General features: G+C 41.3%; 2 protein-coding genes across 4 annotated transcripts in view; one reads left to right on the forward strand and one right to left on the reverse strand.

Annotated features, from left to right (window-relative positions):
* The window catches only part of LOC117514596, a 71,962-nt gene extending 62,267 nt beyond the window's left edge, over positions 1–9,695 (forward strand). The window contains exons 9-11 of one of the 2 annotated variants that reach the window (XM_034175137.1): positions 749–2,161; positions 2,231–5,933; positions 8,502–9,695. In XM_034175137.1, the coding sequence (XP_034031028.1) occupies positions 749–2,161; positions 2,231–5,933; positions 8,502–8,512 (5,127 nt within the window). In that variant the 3' untranslated portion in view covers positions 8,513–9,695. Of the gene's footprint in view, positions 1–748; positions 5,934–8,501 lie in introns of both variants that reach the window. The other variant, XM_034175130.1, reaches the window with a different exon arrangement.
* A 3,463-nt stretch (positions 9,696–13,158) lies between these two features.
* Positions 13,159–18,247, reverse strand: part of LOC117514608 (vascular endothelial growth factor C-like) — a 66,965-nt gene continuing 61,876 nt past the window's right edge. For both annotated transcript variants that reach the window (XM_034175159.1, XM_034175150.1), the window contains exon 8: positions 13,159–13,937. In XM_034175159.1, coding sequence (XP_034031050.1) covers positions 13,826–13,937 — 112 coding nt within the window. In that variant the 3' untranslated portion in view covers positions 13,159–13,825. The remainder of the gene's footprint in view (positions 13,938–18,247) is intronic.

Here is an 18,247-nt window from a genome sequence, read left to right on the forward strand (position 1 = left end):
ATACAGACTTTTTATTCTATTCATCCTCAAAATTGTGATCAGAATGCACCATTTGGTACCTCATTTTCAAAAAATTTTCACAGGGCAGTCCCCTGTACCCCCTCCCACACCCTCTTCATTGTTGGCACTGGCAGTCTGACCTCTTATGACCTCACCCTGTTACATGTCTGGAATAAGAGAAAATGGCTCATGTTTATTTTTTCTGTTTGCCGGTGATTTTATTTTATTTTTTAACCTATTCTAATTATGAAGAGCAAATCAATTTTTTGACCAGGAGAAACAAACACACCTTGCATTTAAACTTTTGTTTTTTAAAACATTTCTGTTTATTATGATTGTTTTCTTAGCTGTGTCCACCTTGTTTTACCTTAAATCCTGGACACGATCACAAAAGGGTTTCTATAAAAAGGTAGATGTGAACATCTTATGATTTGACCAGAAGTTTTTGTTTGTTTGTTGCTTTAATTCCTGCACTAGGGGGCTAACTGAATTAAAACTGGGTGGGGTGGGTACAGGTTTTCATTGGAAACACAGATTCAACTGTTGTTCATTCAAATCATCTGGTGGAGTCTGTGAATGGAATGACAACCTGCACTCTCCCCACCCTTTATGGATCCAATTTAAGGTCTCTGTGTATGTTTGTTTTGTGCACTTGCGTCCTAAACATTGTGTTTTGCTTTTGTAGAAATTTATGCCTACAGAGTTCCTTATTGTCCTGGGTGACTTAATGTGTTAAATTTGTCTTTAGGTGCTAAAGAAGGACTTGTATTTTGACCCAGAGTTCTGGAACCTCATTGCTTTGCGGACCAACTGTTTGAAGCTGATGAATGAGAAAGTGGTTAGTGCTGCCTTAGAAGAAATTATGGAGGAAAAATGGGTCCCGAACTATTGCACCAAAGAACCCACTTGCCTTTCAAGTATTTCAGTATGTCAGAAAAGAGCTAAAATGGAATCTCCAGAAGCTGCAAAGAAGAGACACCACAAAGACGATGGAGCTGACCTGGCACCCAAAAGACTCAAGGTTAGCCAGGGCAAAACACATCAAACTGTTGAACAAACAGAAAAGAGGAAAGGCTTTCAAGGTTCACGGCCTGAATCACTGAGGCGTTCCTTTTGGCAACTTGGCAAAATACGGGACAGTTTATCTTGGCAGTATGGGAATGGAGAACAACGACGCACTACCCGGCTCTCTGAAAAGACACGACCAAAACGCAAGATCAGAAGACCCAAGTGGCTTCTGGAAGATTCTGGAAACCTTGAAGAAAACGATGCTCACTCAAAAGTCAGAAGGGGGGAGATGAAATCTTATTGTAGTCAAAAGCCACTTCGATCCTGTGCCACAAAGAAGTCTGAATCTGTTCAACTCAACAACAATGCAAAACACAAAACGTCATATCTGAAGTCTAAGGAGAATGACGAAGAGCAAAACGACAGTTCTGTAGACTGTTTTAATCCAGTTTCACCTTCTGAAGTAGTTCTTGAGCTTTCCTTGCCAGACAATGAAGTGGTGGGTACGTTTACTGATGATGTTTGCAGCAGGCAGGCGGGGTGTCCTCAGATACTTCTGTACAAACCTACAGTCAAACTTTCTCCCGCATCACAGCCTGTGAAGGTTGTACATCGTAATGAAGTAATTCTTAGAGCGCGGGATCCAACCATGTTTGTTCATCAGTTACACTGTTATGCTCGGCGGCAGAAAGGTGTTGGTTCAAACATTCAAGTTTCCGTGTCCACAATCACACGATCCTCTGTCCAGGGAAGTCCACCCAAGACTGAGGTGAAAGGTATGACTCCACAAAAACTAGCACCAACTAAAAAGGCAGAAATTCAGCATTCAGACATGGTCCCTCAAACAGCAGAAAGTATCTCAGAAAGAGTAGCGCTCTACGAAAAAGCCCATCAAGCTGAATCTGCGGTGGAGTTTTCACAGTTCATCGCTTCATCAAAAGATCTCTTTGAAATACCTGATGTTGAGGTGAAAGTCAGCATTGCATCCCAATCCTCATTGTTGGAGGGTTCAGGGACACAGTCAGAAACTTCAAAGGGCAACATTATTCACATGGGAGTGTCTCAAGTTTCCAGTATGTACCATGTTTCACAAGATAACATTCATAGTGATGGGAAGTCTCCAAATGGAGACATTGAGCAACAGCAACTCGATTCACCGTTCTCTGTGTCTAAAAGTGCCGCAAATCTTGTCATCCAGAGAATGGCAGGACCTCAAGAAGAGTCACTTGTTCCATTGTCTTCCAAAGTAATGAATGTTTTAGAGAAGACTGTCAGCACACCTTGTGATATCACCACAGCCAGAGAGGTTTTATCTGAAGAATCAAAAGGACACGTGTCTTCTAAAAATGAAGTCAAAAGTCATTCAGGAAGCACAGTATCTCTTGCAGATGTTCAGCAAGAAAAAGTGTCTGGAGAGGACACGGTCTCCCAGTGTGACGCATCAGCAACTGATGCACCTGGAGGTTCAGATGGTATAGATGATATATCAGCTCTGACTTTGGTAACAGAGATGGTTACCGAAATTGTACCAGGCATTCTTGGTGAAGAGCTGAACAACCATAAGGAGCTGGCTGCAAAGGACATTGTCTCTGAGAACATAGAAACGGTTATTCAAAGAAAAGTTAAGTTACCTCACAGGAAACTGACTACCTCTAGCTGCTCTTTATCAGAACATGGGGAAGGTGCAGGTGTTATTAGAAGTCAGGTAGATGAGAAAACTAATGATATTTCTGTAGACACACCCGAGAGCAGCAGCTCTATGGAAAGCACACAGGAATCAGAGGAATCAAAGCTGGAGTACTGCTGCATCTTCTGTAAAAAGAGTTTTAAGGGTAGACGTGTAGTAGCACATGCAATGTTCCATTACCGTAAGGATGAGTGCATGTTCTGTGGGACGATGTTCAAGGATGATCTCCTTGCTATGATGCACCTATCTGATCACATAGAGAAGCTAAAGAAGAGCAAAGATTCAGTGGGAAACAAGATCCAAGAAAATCCAGTCTTGCAGACTAAACACAAAGTATCTGAGTCCAAAACATCTGCACCTAAAATATCTATAGCCAAGACCTCTGTCAACGTGAACACAAACCAGTCTTCATTTCATTGTGGTAGAGGGAGACCGAGAAAAATTATTTCTCCCACATCTCAGAGTATTCCAGTTCAAAGCCCACATAAATCCAGAGAATTGAGATCTAATAAGAAGCTGGTAGGCAGACAGTTTTTAGAGCAGAAGAGACAAAAAATGTTAAAGAGGTTTACCAGGAAATCTCAGTTGCACAAACTAAATGGGCATATTGGCAAAAACAAAACTAAGCCTGAGACAGTAACACAGACGTCAGATGTCCATCGGAAAGTCTCTCACAAGCAAAGAAAAAGCGTTGGAGTTGTAAATCCGATAATGCTTAATGGTGCTGACATACAAAGAAACTCTTCAACACCAGTTCAGGAAAAGAACCGTCTGAGCTTTTCCACTAAAAAGAAATGGCAAGACACATTGTGTCTTCGAGACCTGAAAGGAGCCACAAAACAAACTGGTAAAGCTGAAGAGAATAATACAGAGACACGGGAGACACTTTGCTGTCCTATGGATGGCTGCACTTGGTATACGTTGCAATCACGAAGCCGTGTTTCATTCCTATACCACGCTCTAGAAGATCACTATGGTGATGCCAGAACTCTGGAATTGGCCTTCAGTGTAGCAAACAATAAATGTGGTATCTGCATGCGGGTTTTGTGGAGTTTCCAACATTTCCAGCACCATGTTGAAAGACACAGACTCTTTCCTCGGCATCCCTGCCTTCATCAGGGGTGTACTGCTAGGTTCAAAACTGGAAATGAAATGAGACGTCATGCCAGAAAGCACTGTCCACTGCAGGCAGTGTGCTGCCTTCCTGGTTGTCCAAAACTATTTATATGTCTCTGGGCACTGAATCTTCATGAGAAAGAGCACTATGCTTCCAAGCGCACTAAAACGGTAAACAAATCACATTTTCAGAACGGAGACAGATTTCAAAGCACACAGTCTGTGAAGAAACACGATTTAAAAACAAACAATGCTGCTGCTATCACGACAGTAGATAAGACTCTGGGTGTAAAAACTGCTCTAAGAAGTCAGACTATGAATGACTCCAAAGGGAATCCATTTGATGCTCTTCCCCTCAGCACTCTCAAAAAACCAAAACTGAAACAACAGCTGAAAGCAAGAAGTGAAAGAGAGGATTCATGTGTAATAAAAAATCAGTCAAACAAGGGCACTTCTGCACGTCAAACTCCTCGCATTCTTAGATTAAGGCTGAAATTAAGAAAAAGGGGAGAAATGAGGACAAATCTGACCGTTTCCCAAACTCAGAAATTCTTCACAATGACTCTGTTGAAACCCCGCCGCAAATTAAGGCACACATTACAGAAAAAGCAGGTTCCAGTAAATACAGATGGGCCGAGAAAAAGAGGCCGTCCTCGTGGATCAACAAAATTAAAGAAGGCTATGCTTGATGGAAATGCCACCAAAAGTATAAATGAGAGCATCGACGAACGGAAGACTCGGAACAGCCAGGACCAGCTTCCCACAAGCTCTCCTCAAATGGGAAAGACATTAAAACTGAAAGTAGAAAGGAGTCAGTGGGTGAAGGAAGTAATTAAAACTGCTGCCAGTGTTAAGACAGTAACTGAGAAGTCACCGTGCAAATCTGTGAGCAAGCAGATTAAGAAGAGTCACATTCAACAGAGGAAGCCTACACGTGTCGCCCCCTCAGACAAAACCCAAACATTAAATGCAGATAGGAAACAAGCATTGCATATGAAGCAGCGCATTACAAGAAGCAGAGCAGACACAAACCGTGTCAACAAGTCCTCAGCCTCAAAAAGACCTGCCAAGTCAGACTCTGAAGGCCAGCAAGTGGAGACAAAAGCGGTTGTTGTGGCGAGCTGTGATACTGAAAAGTTAAAGGAGAAAAACGGTCCTGGTTCCTCTAAGAAAGCTCCACCCACTACCTCCAAAGAAACACAGAAGAACTTCACAAGAGTGAAGTTGAAGTCTCATGTCATGAAAAAATGTCCTGATAAAATTAAAGATGTGCAGGGTGTTTCTTCAAACTCTGACGAGCCAAATGAGAAGCACAAAGACGTTCATAAAAAGATAGTCGAGGAAAAGGGCTCACGTCAGATCAGAACGGCGGAGAACGATGCTGATCCAGGGATAGCACAGCAAGAAACATCAGAGTCAACATCCAAGAGCTCCTGTGAGACCGTGTCTGCTCCCACTGTTAGCACCCTAAGTGACGTGATGCCCCCTGCTGCCTGTGTGGAGAAAGTGCAGAAAGTAGCTACTGTAAAATCAAAGCATTCTCAAGTTGGCAAAAAACTCTCGAAAGAAAAGATTCCCCAAACCACTCCAAAGTCCAGGAATACAAATAAGAAGCACAAAGAATTTGATAAAACAAGTAACACAAAGTCTGTCAAGAAAAACTGTCCTACTTCAGAAAAGCCAGTCAAGTCAAAAACTGAAGTCCATCAAGTCACTGAAGCCAAAGCAGCAGCAAACAACAGTGTAGTTGAGGACAGAAAAGCTGTACAGGAAGCACCGGTTGTCACTGTTAACAGCTCTGGTTCCTCAGTAACGGCGAGTAGCACAAAAGGAGACGCAAACCTTGCCCCATCATGCAAAGACAAACTGTCCGAGTACAGAAAGACGCCGTACAGGCGAGTCCCACCCACAGCATACCTTGATGAGAAATACATCAGCATGCCCAAACGAAGGAAAGAGATGACAATGTTTCCCGAGTCCTCTCGAGGATGTGCCACCGCGCTGCCACAGAGACACCGGTGTGCCAACTGCTTTGCTTGTTTCAACAGTACAACCGAGCTGCAGAGTCATCTCCAGCTCCAGAGCTGCTCCAGCCTGTTTGGCTTTGACTCTGATGACGATGGTGAGTTTACATCTGTTCAGTCGTTTTTATGGTAAATTTTTGTTCAGTTATTGATCAGCACAAACTGGATTGTTAAAAGCCTTTTTAGCCATGCAACCTCCAACATCCCAGTTAAACAAACAATACAAGTGGAAAGTGAACTGTTTTCCCCCAAGCAGTGGTTACCTGGCCAGGTTAGGAGCAGAGTCCTCCTCTCCAGCAGGCACACCACTCCGTAATTCTCCCTGTTGCATATACAGTGGGGAAAATAAGTATTTGACCCCCTGTTAGTTTTGCAGGTTTTCCCACCTACAAAGATGGAGAGGTCTGTAATTTTTATCGTAGGTACACTTCAATTGTGAGAGACAGAATCTAAAAAAAAAAAATCCAGTAAATCACATTGTATGATTTTTAAATAATTAATTTGCATTGTATTGCATAAAATAAGTATTTGACCTCCCAGAAAAACAGAGCTTAAAATTGGTACAGAAACATTTGTCTGCCATTCAGACGATTCCTCTAGTTCTTGACCAAGTTTTCACACACTGCAACATGGATTTTGGTCCACTCCTCCGTACAGATCTTCTCCAAATCTTTCAGGTTTGGAGTTTCAGCTCCCTCCAAAGATTGTCTATTGAATTCAGGTTTGGAGACTGGCCAGGCCACTCCAGGACCTTGAAATGCTTCTTATGCAGCCCCTCCTTAGTTGCCCTGGCTGTATGTTTGGGGTCATTGTCATGCTGGAAGACCCAGCCATGACCAATCTTCAATGCTCTTGCTGAGGGAAGGAGGTTGTTTGCCAAAATCTCGCAATACATGACCCCATCCATCCTCCCTTCAATACGGTGCAGTCGTCCTGTCCCCTTTGCAGAAGAGCACCTCCAGAGTATGATGTTTCCACCCCCATGCTTCACTGTTGGGATGGGTTTCTTGGGGTTGTTCTCATCCTCTAAACATGGTAAGTGGAGTTGATTCCAAAAAGCTCTATTCTGGTCTCATCTGACCACATGACCTTCTCCCATGCCTCCTCTGGATCATCCAGATGGTCACTGGTGAACTTCAAACGGGCCTGGACATGTGCTGGCTTGAGCAGGGGGACCTTGCTGCCCTGCAGGACTTTAAACCATGACAGCATCATATCTTACTAATGTAATCTTTGTGACTGTGGTCCCAGCTCTCTTCAGGTCATTGACCAGGTCCTCCTGTCAATGACCTGAGCTTTCTCAGAATCATCCTTAGCCCACAAAGTGAGATCTTGCGTGGAATCCCAGACTGAGGGAGATTGAGAGTCATCTTGTGTTTCTTCCACTTTCAAATATAAATAATCATAACAGTTGTTGTCTTCTAACAAGCTGCTTGCCTGTTGTCCTGTAGTCCATCCCAGCCTTGTGCAGGTCTACAGTTTTGTCCCTGGTGTCCTTAGACAGCTCTTTGGTCTTGGCTATGGTGGACAGGTTGGAGTGTGATTGAGTGTGTGAACAGGTGTCTTTTATACAGGTAACAAGTTCAAACAGGTGCAATTAATACAGATAAAGAGTGCAGAATAAGAGGGCTTCTTAAAGAAAAATTAACAGGTATGTGAGAGCCAGAATTCTTGCTGGTTGGTAGGGGGTCAGATACTTATTTCCTGCACTTAAATGCAAATTAATTATTTAAAAATCATACAATGTGATTTTCTGGATTTTTTTTTCTTTCTTTTTTTTTTAGATTCTGTCTCTCACAGTTGAAGTGTACCTACGATAAAAATTACAGACCTCTCCATTCTTTGTCGGTGGGAAAACCTGCAAAACTGACGGGGTCAAATACTTATTTTCCCCATTGTAGGTAGTTAGGTACCACCCTAGGGGGTGCACTATTTGTTTTTGCCTTTCAAGTCCAGACTTAAGACACACTTATTTTCCCTTTCATATGGCTAGCATACTGGTACAGTTTTGTTTTACGCTTTTTACACTTTTAATTCATTTATTAGTAATTGGAGCGGGCTGCGGCCTCAACTTTACCTAAATTCTGGGTCTTTTAGTGAAGTTTAGGGCTAGTGGCCGGCAATCACCTTAGTATTTCTCTGTTTTTTCTTGTTGATTAATGCTGGCAAATTATACTTTTTTTTTTTTGTCTTTCTGATGCCTGATTGTTTTTCTCTGTTTAAGGTGCAGCTCCATCCAGAGATGGGAGTTGTATTCGTGTTGGAAATCCTCCTGTCCTGTGCGCCAATAGCATTTCTTGTATATTCGTCCGTGAATTGTTCTGTAATTTATGTCTGTAGCATGGCCCAAGCAGAGGGTCACCCCTTTGAGTCTGGTCTGCTTGAGGTTTCTTCCTCAGAGGGAGTTTTTCCTTACCACTGTTGCTCTGGGGGTTGGTAAGGTTAGACCTTACCTGTGTGACGCGCCTTGAGACAACTCTGTTGTGATTTGGCGCTATATAAATGAAAATAAATTGAAATTGAAATTGAAAAACTTTGGTTGAGCCTATTTGTTTTTTTATTTTATTTTATTTTATTTATTTTTTAAGATTGTAAATGAAACATAAATTTTAATTTTGGAAATGGCCACATTAACTCTAATCTAACAGTGTTGTTTCTTTTTCCAGCCAACAGTTGAGTCCATACACATTCACAGTGTATTTTGGATGTCTGTGGTCCTGCACAGAACTCTGATCCTTCAGCAGATTTGTTTGCGTTTGGGCAAAGACGTGCACGTTGTGGACCACGTGCTACCAGATGAAGCTGGAAACTGTGAAGACTCTACCTGCTCTCATGTGCCTGTAATTCAGAGCCGTGCAACGGCCACACAACACAATACCACCAATCAGAAGAAGGCTAGAGAGCTGAATCCCAGTCAGACTGTTGGAAGAACTGCAAGAACTGAAGTGCCTGCTCTGGAACCAGTTACTGGAACTGGTTAAGGAGGATTAAGCTTTGTGAAAGAGAGACTGGACTTTTGCAAGCTGTGAAAAACAAACGCCAGACTGCTGTGGTCAGATTCACCTTTTACACATCAGTGAGCCATAAGATTACAGTGTTTGCTTTTTGCACAGTTCTTATAGGAAGAACTTTCCTCACTTGTTCACATCTTTTGTTCTTAAACTCCGACCTGACGGTGAAGTAATGGACATGGAAGCATGGGGTTTTTCATTATGTTTTGTTTATATGCCAAGGTAACATATTTTAGTTAAGACTCAGGTCGGGTGACCGCTACACCGGTTTCTCTTTGAGAAGTTTGTATGTAAATTAGTTATTAAAATAATAATATTCCTAATGTAAAGATTCCTGTTTTATTCTGCACTGCTCTTTTTTTTTAACCCTTTGTCCTCGCTGTGATTGACCAGCAGAGGGCCCACTTGCTAAATATTGTGTTCTACAGGCGGGAGTCACGTATTCAGAACTGAACACATTCAGTGTATATTAATATTCATAAAACACTTTTATCAGTATCTGCTTGAACCAATACCATATACAAAGCATACCAGTGTATGATTGTTTTTCTGGATGTATTAATCAGGTTTTATCTTGTCCATGTACACAAAGCTACAGAATTCTCAGAGAAATTAGATCTTTTAGGGTTTCTTCAGGGGAGCAGAGGTGGATTTGAGCTACTACCCTCAACGGTGACGGCTGGATTCCCTGGCTTTTAATGAGCAGCAGCAGGTTATATTTATTTTGTTTAATTTCTACCTTGTGTAAATATTGAAAGAATTTGACTGGTTATTATATAATATGGGTGTTGAAGGCTGGGTTTATATTTTGTTGTTGAAGTATAAAATAAAACATATTTCCAATCAATTTCTGCTTTTTATACACACACAAGCTATGTTAACAGACAAAAAAGGAGGAAAAATTAAAAGCTTACTTTCATCTTAAAGTGAAATAAGTTTCATTAGTGGAGCAAATAACTGGAACAATCCTTTAAATTGTGATGCAAGCACGAAATTCAGCACAAATACTTGGTTTAATTAATAGTATTAATAAATGGAATAGTTTTGACTTGAATGTTTGGTCTCCAAAGTAAAGCTCAAATAATGTTGCCGTCCACTGGATTCTATAGTATATGATATGTTACGCTGTAACGTGATAATTAATTGTGACACACGGTGCAAACTATTCCTTTTTAAAACCCTATTAACCAATAACCTGCATCACTTTTTATCAAAATGGAAGCAACTTTAATTTTTGACCTTCTGTGCAAACTGAAATTGACCTGTCACCATTTTTGCTGTTTTTATCCTATAATGCCATAACATTCAGTCACAGATTGTCCAAACTATACCTTTTTGGAATATTTATGTTTAGACAAATAAGGCAATATAGTTTTCAATATTGATTGGAGCTTTTTTTTTTTTTTTTTTTTTTGACCCCTGTGGAATTATTCAGTTGACCCCCACCTGGCCGCCTATTGAAAATTGAAGTGGCCAGTTTGTTTTTTTTTTTTTTTGTTGTTGTTTGTTTTGGGGTTTTTCCCCAAAAGAGTAATGTCCAAGGAGTATTTGTGCTGAATTTGGTGATTCACTATTTGAAGGATTCCTCTAGTGTTATATGCTGCACTACATTGACAAGTGGTGTTGAGAAAGAAATGGAAGAAGGAAAGTGTCCTAAACAGACCTATTGGCTTGGTGCTTATCCCTGGATAAAGTGGATGAGTCTCAGATTGGGCACCAGGAATCAAACCCTGGTCTATATATGGTAGTCCAATGCCTGTTATGCCTCCTCACCTAAAGAGGCAGGGGTGTACAGAAACGAGCAACATACCTGCTTGTACATGTGCATGCCTTGTGCTGTGTTCAGCAGTTGGAAGGCATGTCTGGTAACATGCAAAACCAAATTGATTCTTCAATTAATCGATGTGCATCAAAGTTAGCCACGTGTAATCAGTTCATTATTTGCCATTTTAAAGTCAAACTCAAGGTTAGTAAGAGGTTAAAAGGCAAATGAGCAAGGAACCTGTAAAACAACTTTTGCTTATTTCATTGCTTATAAATTGATCTGATCCCAGTTCATCTACTTGTTTTGTAATGTTTCAACACCAGTGGGGGCAACAAACAGTTGGTGCTGTAAGGAGGCTGTGTGCATGCTTTTCCTTTGGGAACAATATAAGGAAACACATTTTGCAAAGGTTTCGGTATGTGCTGGAAAAGTGTTTCAAGTTCACGGTCACTGAATTGCAGGGCAGACAGAAACTTTCTTAGTCGTGCGTTCTATTCATTGTTACCTCCAACAAAGTTGAAGGTTATGTTATCACTCCTGTTTGTTTGTTTGTGAACAGTCTGAAGGCCACAATTTTTCATATGTTCTGAAATGTTTTCTGAAGATTCATATCCCGATAGGCAAGAACTGATTAAATTTTCAAGGCTGAAGGGCAAAGTCAGGAAAAAATCTTGGTAAATTGGAAAAATCTCTAATTTTCAAAAATTCGTAACTCAAAAAAGATTGAATTTCTTTAACATTTGAGACCGTCATGTCGGATTGTATCCTTTATCGACTGACAAAGTCTGATCCAGATTACAGATTTTGTGGCCGTTTAACATTGAAAACCCCTTTTAATGTATATTTTACATTATATCTTAATCAAACGTGCTACAATCACTCATTTGATAGTGAGGTGCAGACTGACACTATTGCCTGACAGTTCGGATCTGATTCAGATTGTGAATTTTGTGGACATTTGAATTTAATATACAAATGTCCACAATCACTTGTTTTTGTTATGGATTTACCTACACCAAAATTGGATGGAGATTCCAATTTTATGCCTGTTTATCTTTCTTCCAGTTAGTTATCAGTCGGAAACCAAGTGTCAAAAAGTAATGACAAATTGTGCATAGCAAAGATAACCAATGTTCTGTGAAAATTATCTGAAAAAGAAAGGGAAAATTGGAAAAAGTAGAAAAAAAAGCCTGCCACCACAAAAAACCTTTGATTAAAGTGCACAAATTAACTAAATACATACTTCTGACATTTGATTTGATCACATCTCATTTAGCTCATGAAAAGCCACTTCTAACAGGTAAACAGGTAAAATTTTGTGGAATTGGAAACTAGTGTTGGTGGAGGTTTGCGCTCTATGAGCATGGTGCTCAAGTTTAATCAGGTTTTGCTTTGCCATTCTGTTGTAGTCAGGTACATAACTTTTTGGATAGTGACATAAAATGTAATGTTGCCTCTGGACAACATGTAGTTGAAATGAAATGATCCTGATGTGCTTGTAGTGTACTTTGAGCTTTAATTCAATGGATTTAACAAAAATATCACATTAACCATTTAGGAATTACAGCTACTTTTAATACAGAGTCCCTCTATTTTCACAGCCCCAAGTAAGTAGAGAAACAAAAAACCATATAAGGAATATTATGTACATAAATCAACATTTTTCCAGACAATTTTCTTGAAACAAGTCAGGATGGAATACATGAACATTTCCAAAACACTTAAAATGCCTTAGAGTTCATTTAGATTGGTTAAGAAAAACAAACTATGATCATTCTGGAGTTGCCAATTCTCAAAAAGTGCAAGGAGGAGACTATCGTGACGAAAGCCACCAAAACACCCATGACAACTGTAAAGGAGTTATACGTTTCTGTGACTGGAGAAGTGGCATAGTGACACGTGCCTGATACATCACCAGTTGCTTAGCTTCTTAGTGGAGTGGAACAGAATTTCATATAAGAAAACTTAACGGCACTGAGCAGGAAGAAAGAGTAAAGGTTGGGATCAGAGATCAGTAATCATGCTGAAAGGGGGATGTGTGTGCTCTTGAGAATGCACTTTTTGTTATGATGATTATAATTTATCTGACCTCCGCTGACTCCACTCATTCAAGGTGAAGGAACGTGCTGACTAAAGCAGCTTCTTTTAAAACAAATTATCAAGCTAAATTAATGGTTTGCACTGTTGCCTCACAGCAAGAAGATCCTGAGATGGCTTCCCACCTGGTCCTTTCTGTGTGGAGTTTGCATTTCTCTCCATGTTTGTGTGGGTTCCCTCCGGCTGCCTCCCACTTCCATAGACATGCAGGTAAGGTGGACTGTACTTTAAATTGTCCGTAGTTGAGAGTAAGGATGTGTCTGTCTATATGTGGCCCTGTGAGGGACTGGCGGCCTGTCCAGGGTGTACCCCACCTCTCACCCTGTGACACTTGTATAGGCTCCAGCTGACTCCCCTTAACTGGAATACGCAGGTAAAGAAAATGAATGAATTAAAATTATTACAAGCTGGAACAAGCATAAGCAGACCACCTGTCGTCCGTGAAGCAGCTACAGATGCATTCAGTTTGTGATGGCTGCTGCCTGTGTCTCAGATTTTTTTTTTCTCTCACTCACTCCAACCACAACAGGAAACTTAAGACCCCAAACATCACATTAAATGATCTCAATAAACATTTATGAAGCTTTACATTATTTCTATACACCATGAAACTGGCTGAAGTTTTTATTATTTAAAAACTTCCACTTTCTGCTCAGTTGTTCCCTTTTTGCCTCTGGAGCAATGAGCTGGTTTCTCCAACACAGGCTTGAGTCTGATTGGTTCAGTTTTATATTTTAAAGGTGTTCTGATGAGATTGGTTGGTTCCAGCACATGTTATAAATAGGTAAAAGTCCATGTTGCTGTTCAGTCATTCCACTGTTTCAAATTCAAGTCCACGTTCCCTCATTGTGTTGCACATGGATGGCCTTTGTTTGTTTTTTGTGTGTGTGTCAGTAGGTCTCCCAATCCTTTGGGACATTTTCACAAATCATCTCCAGGTGCCATTTGTGGCGTAGTCCCACTTTCCTGCTGTTAAAAGGACATTTCCCATCCACCTTGTGCAGGAATTTCAAGCTTGAGGATAAAAGCCTGAAAATAGCAGCTGTGATTACAACCCCGACACGCAGTCTGCATACCACCGACGCCCATTTCTTCTCCTCTGCCAGCCTCTGATTTGTTAATTCCATTCGGGCCTCATGTAGTTGGGAATACACTGGCAGACTTGGCGGCTGTAGTAAAAGCCAGCCTGGCACACAGGCCTGGGCTTCCTGCAAGGCAACCTGTAGCAGCTGAACACAAGGAAAAAGACAAGAAAAAGAAAGGGTGAGCGTGTGTTTTGGACTTGGCGTGAATACTCTTGATTCTGCAGATCCCTTTTGGATAAACTCTGATCCAAGTTCTACTTGTGCGTGTATCAAAAGCGTTTGCGTGTCTGTGAGTGCAAGAGATGAGAAGAATACACCCAGTTCTGGGAACGCTAGTCTTCAAAATCACAGCATGTATGTTCTGTGTGCCGCCACCTGTGATCAGATTCAATCAAACTAAAAAGAATAGCCCTAAGGTCAGAAACAACTACTACTCCCACTACTGTGCTAGTCGAAAGATCTTTTTTTTTTTTTAAGATATACTTTATTTTTCAATGTTTTCAAAGAGCATTTTACAGACAGTAACTAAACAAGACACAAGTACATACAATAACAAGTGTAAAACAGTAGTGAGAACAGCAACGGTTGAGAGGACAGGAGCACAGTACTGGAGACTTTAAAATAAGAATATTGTTTTTGTAGACCATAAATCAAAAACAAAAGAGGTTATCACCTCTTGTTGTGAGATACGTGTCCCATTTTTCCCAGAGAACATCGTATTTATCCTTTTGGAGTCTTCAACTGAAAGTCATGCGTTCCACATGCTGGAAGTTTGTGATTATTGCTGCCCATTGGTCGATAGTAGGAGGTTCCCCAAGGGCCATCGCCTTGTTATCGCCTTTTTAACTCGCTGCCATAAACATTTTTAGGAGATATCAGTCACCTTTAGGTAAGCTTAGGTCCATATCCCCCAAATAAAATGACATGCAAGTATTGTAACATTCGGTATTGTAACACAGGACTTTTCTGACGTTGCCATGAACACTGTCCCAGAGGAGTTTAAGAATAGAACTTAAATGGACTGCATTTATATAGCGATTTTCCATCTGCATCAGATGCTCAAAGCGCTTTACAAATAACGGCGCTCACTACACACCGGGAGCAATAGGGGATTAAAGACCTTGCCCAAGGGCCCTTAGTGATTTTCCAGTCAGGCTGGGATTTGAACCGAGGATCTTCTGGTCTCAAGTCCAATGTCTTAACCACTAGATCACTAGACCATCACCTCCCCTAATTTTGTTTAAATAATTATTGCACACTTTATGTAAATACTAGAACCTTCATTTCACTTCTCAAATATCAGTGTGTTTGTCTGTTATATATTGTCACCTTCTTAAAATAATGGCCTAAGTCACATGACTTAGGCCATTATTTTAAGAAGGTGACGATTTGATATATTTAACTGAAATTTCTGATCCGGACAACCAATGTTTAATAAAAGAAAATCATGAAAATTATCAAGGGTGCCCAAACTGGAAGTACCTGTAAAACTCCTCTCAAGCAAAGCCACATCTGTTTGACATGGTTTTAAAATCTGAAGGTTCCCTGTTATTGATCACTAGGCAGAGTGCTGTGAGACCTTGTCTCTCCCACTGAATGAACCCTCCACCCTCCATAGCAAATAATATCATATATTGGCCACTTTAAGATTCTGATTCCTTTCTGAATGTCAGGTTGCTTTACTATACTGGACCAAATATCTATAGAAGACCTAACCCACTGCCACTGGCTTGGGATATCATATTGTTTGGCAGTCAGTGGACATCCTAGCAGTTTCCTGCAGAGGCCTATCTAACAGCGACAGCTCCATGGCTTTCCATTTTCAAACATATTATTGATTACACCAGAGCATGACTGGCCTCTTCTGTACTGCTAAATAATTGTCTTTGAGGTTCAGTAAGCCCATCCCTCCACCGTGTTTCAGCAGCTGCAGAGTTCTGTATCTCACTCTAGGGGCTTTGCCATTCCTTGTCCCACTCTCTAGATTGATTGTCTGGGATATGAATGGGTAAGGACTGAAACAGTTAAGTAGCCTGGGCAAAATATTTGTTTTTGTCACCATTATTCTGTTGCGCAGATCCAGGGGCAGAGGGACCCATCTATCAAGGTCCTTTTTTGTGTGTGTATTAATATGTGTATAATTTTCAGAATACAGCTGAGATATGTCTTTTGTTACTGTCACACCTAAATATTTAATAGAAGCTGAGTTCCAATTAAACCTATACTTATTTTTAAGACCTGGAGATGGAGTAAAGTTGAACATCAAAGCTTGTGTCTTGTCAATACTGAGAGTATAGCCTGACAAGGCTCCATATGTCTGCAACAAATCCATTAGTCTAGGAACTTCAGACTCCAGGTTCTTGTGGCTGACTAAAGCGTTGTCTGCATAAAGGCATATTTTGTACTCTGTCTCTCTTATTACGATACCTTCTAGCTCTAGGTCTTGTCTAAAGGCTTGAGCGAGTGGCTCAGTAAATAGATGGAAGAGCAATGTCCTGGCCGGGCAGCCCTGGTGACAGCCGCGTTGTAGGTGTTCTGGCCATAGGTGATGTATATAATGTTTTGATGCTATTACACTCAACAAAAATATAAACGCAACACTTTTGGTTTTGCTCCCATTTTGTATGAGATGAACTCAAAGATCTAAAACTTTTTCCACATACACAATATCACCATTTCCCTCAAATATTGTTCACAAACCAGTCTAAATCTGTGATAGTGAGCACTTCTCCTTTGCTGAGATAATCCATCCCACCTCACAGGTGTGCCATATCAAGATGCTGATTAGACACCATGATTAGTGCACAGGTGTGCCTTAGACTGCCCACAACAAAAGGCCACTCTGAAAGGTGCAGTTTTATCACACAGCACAATGCCACAGATGTCGCAAGATTTGAGGGAGCGTGCAATTGGCATGCTGACAGCAGGAATGTCAACCAGAGCTGTTGCTCGTGTACTGAATGTTCATTTCTCTACCATAAGCCGTCTCCAAAGGCGTTTCAGAGAATTTGGCAGTACATCCAACCAGCCTCACAACCGCAGACCACGTGTAACCACACCAGCCCAGGACCTCCACATCCAGCATGTTCACCTCCAAGATCGTCTGAGACCAGCCACTTGGACAGCTGCTGAAACAATTGGTTTGCATAACCAAAGAATTTCTGCACAAACTGTCAGAAACCGTCTCAGGGAAGCTCATCTGCATGCTCGTCGTCCTCATCGGGGTCTCGACCTGACTCCAGTTCGTCGTCGGACCCGACTTGAGTGGGCAAATGCTCACATTCACTGGCATTTGGCACGTTGGAGAGGTGTTCTCTTCACGGATGAATCCCGGTTCACACTGTTCAGGGCAGATGGCAGACAGCGTGTGTGGCGTCGTGTGGGTGAGCGGTTTTCTGATGTCAATGTTGTGGATCGAGTGGCCCATGGTGGCGGTGGGGTTATGGGATGGGCAGGCATCTGTTATGGACGAAGAACACAGGTGCATTTTATTGATGGCATTTTGAATGCACAGAGATACCGTGATGAGATCCTGAGGTCCATTGTTGTGCCATACATCCAAGAACATCACCTCATGTTGCAGCAGGATAATGCACAGCCCCATGTTGCAAGGATCTGTACACAATTCTTGGAAGCTGAAAATGTCCCAGTTCTTGCATGGCCGGCATACTCACCGGACATGTCACCCATTGAGCATGTTTGGGATGCTCTGGACTGGCGTATACGACAGCGTGTACCAGTTCCTGCCAATATCCAGCAACTTCGAACAGCCATTGAAGAGGAGTGGACCAACATTCCACAGGCCACAATTGACAACCTGATCAACTCTATGTGAAGGAGATGTGTTGCACTGCATGAGGCAAATGGTGGCCACACCAGATACTGAATGGTATCCCCCCCAATAAAACAAAACTGCACCTTTCAGAGTGGCCTTTTATTGTGGGCAGTCTAAGGCACACCTGTGCACTAATCATGGTGTCTAATCAGCATCTTGGTATGGCACACCTGTGAGGTGGGATGGATTATCTCAGCAAAGGAGAAGTGCTCACTATCACAGATTTAGACTGGTTTGTGAACAATATTTGAGGGAAATGGTGATATTGTGTATGTGGAAAAAGTTTTAGATCTTTGAGTTCATCTCATACAAAATGGGTGCAAAACCAAAAGTGTTGCATTTATATTTTTGTTGAGTGTACTACGCTTCTCTTGGAAACCAAATTTTTCCATAACTTTATAGAGGAACTGCCACCCCACAGAGTTGAATGCTTTGTCTGCATCCATACTCAGTAAAATTGCTCCAAGTTTTTCATTTTATATATATTCCATATAAACCAGATTGGTTGTCATCGATCAGGAAGGACATCATCTCTTCCATTCGTTTTGTTGGAATAGCTGCAAAAATTTTATAGTCCTGGTTCAGGACATTAATGGTTCTATATGCTCCGCATTCTGTT

Source organism: Thalassophryne amazonica, chromosome 1 (assembly GCF_902500255.1).
Source record: "Thalassophryne amazonica chromosome 1, fThaAma1.1, whole genome shotgun sequence".
Lineage (NCBI taxonomy): Eukaryota > Metazoa > Chordata > Actinopteri > Batrachoidiformes > Batrachoididae > Thalassophryne > Thalassophryne amazonica.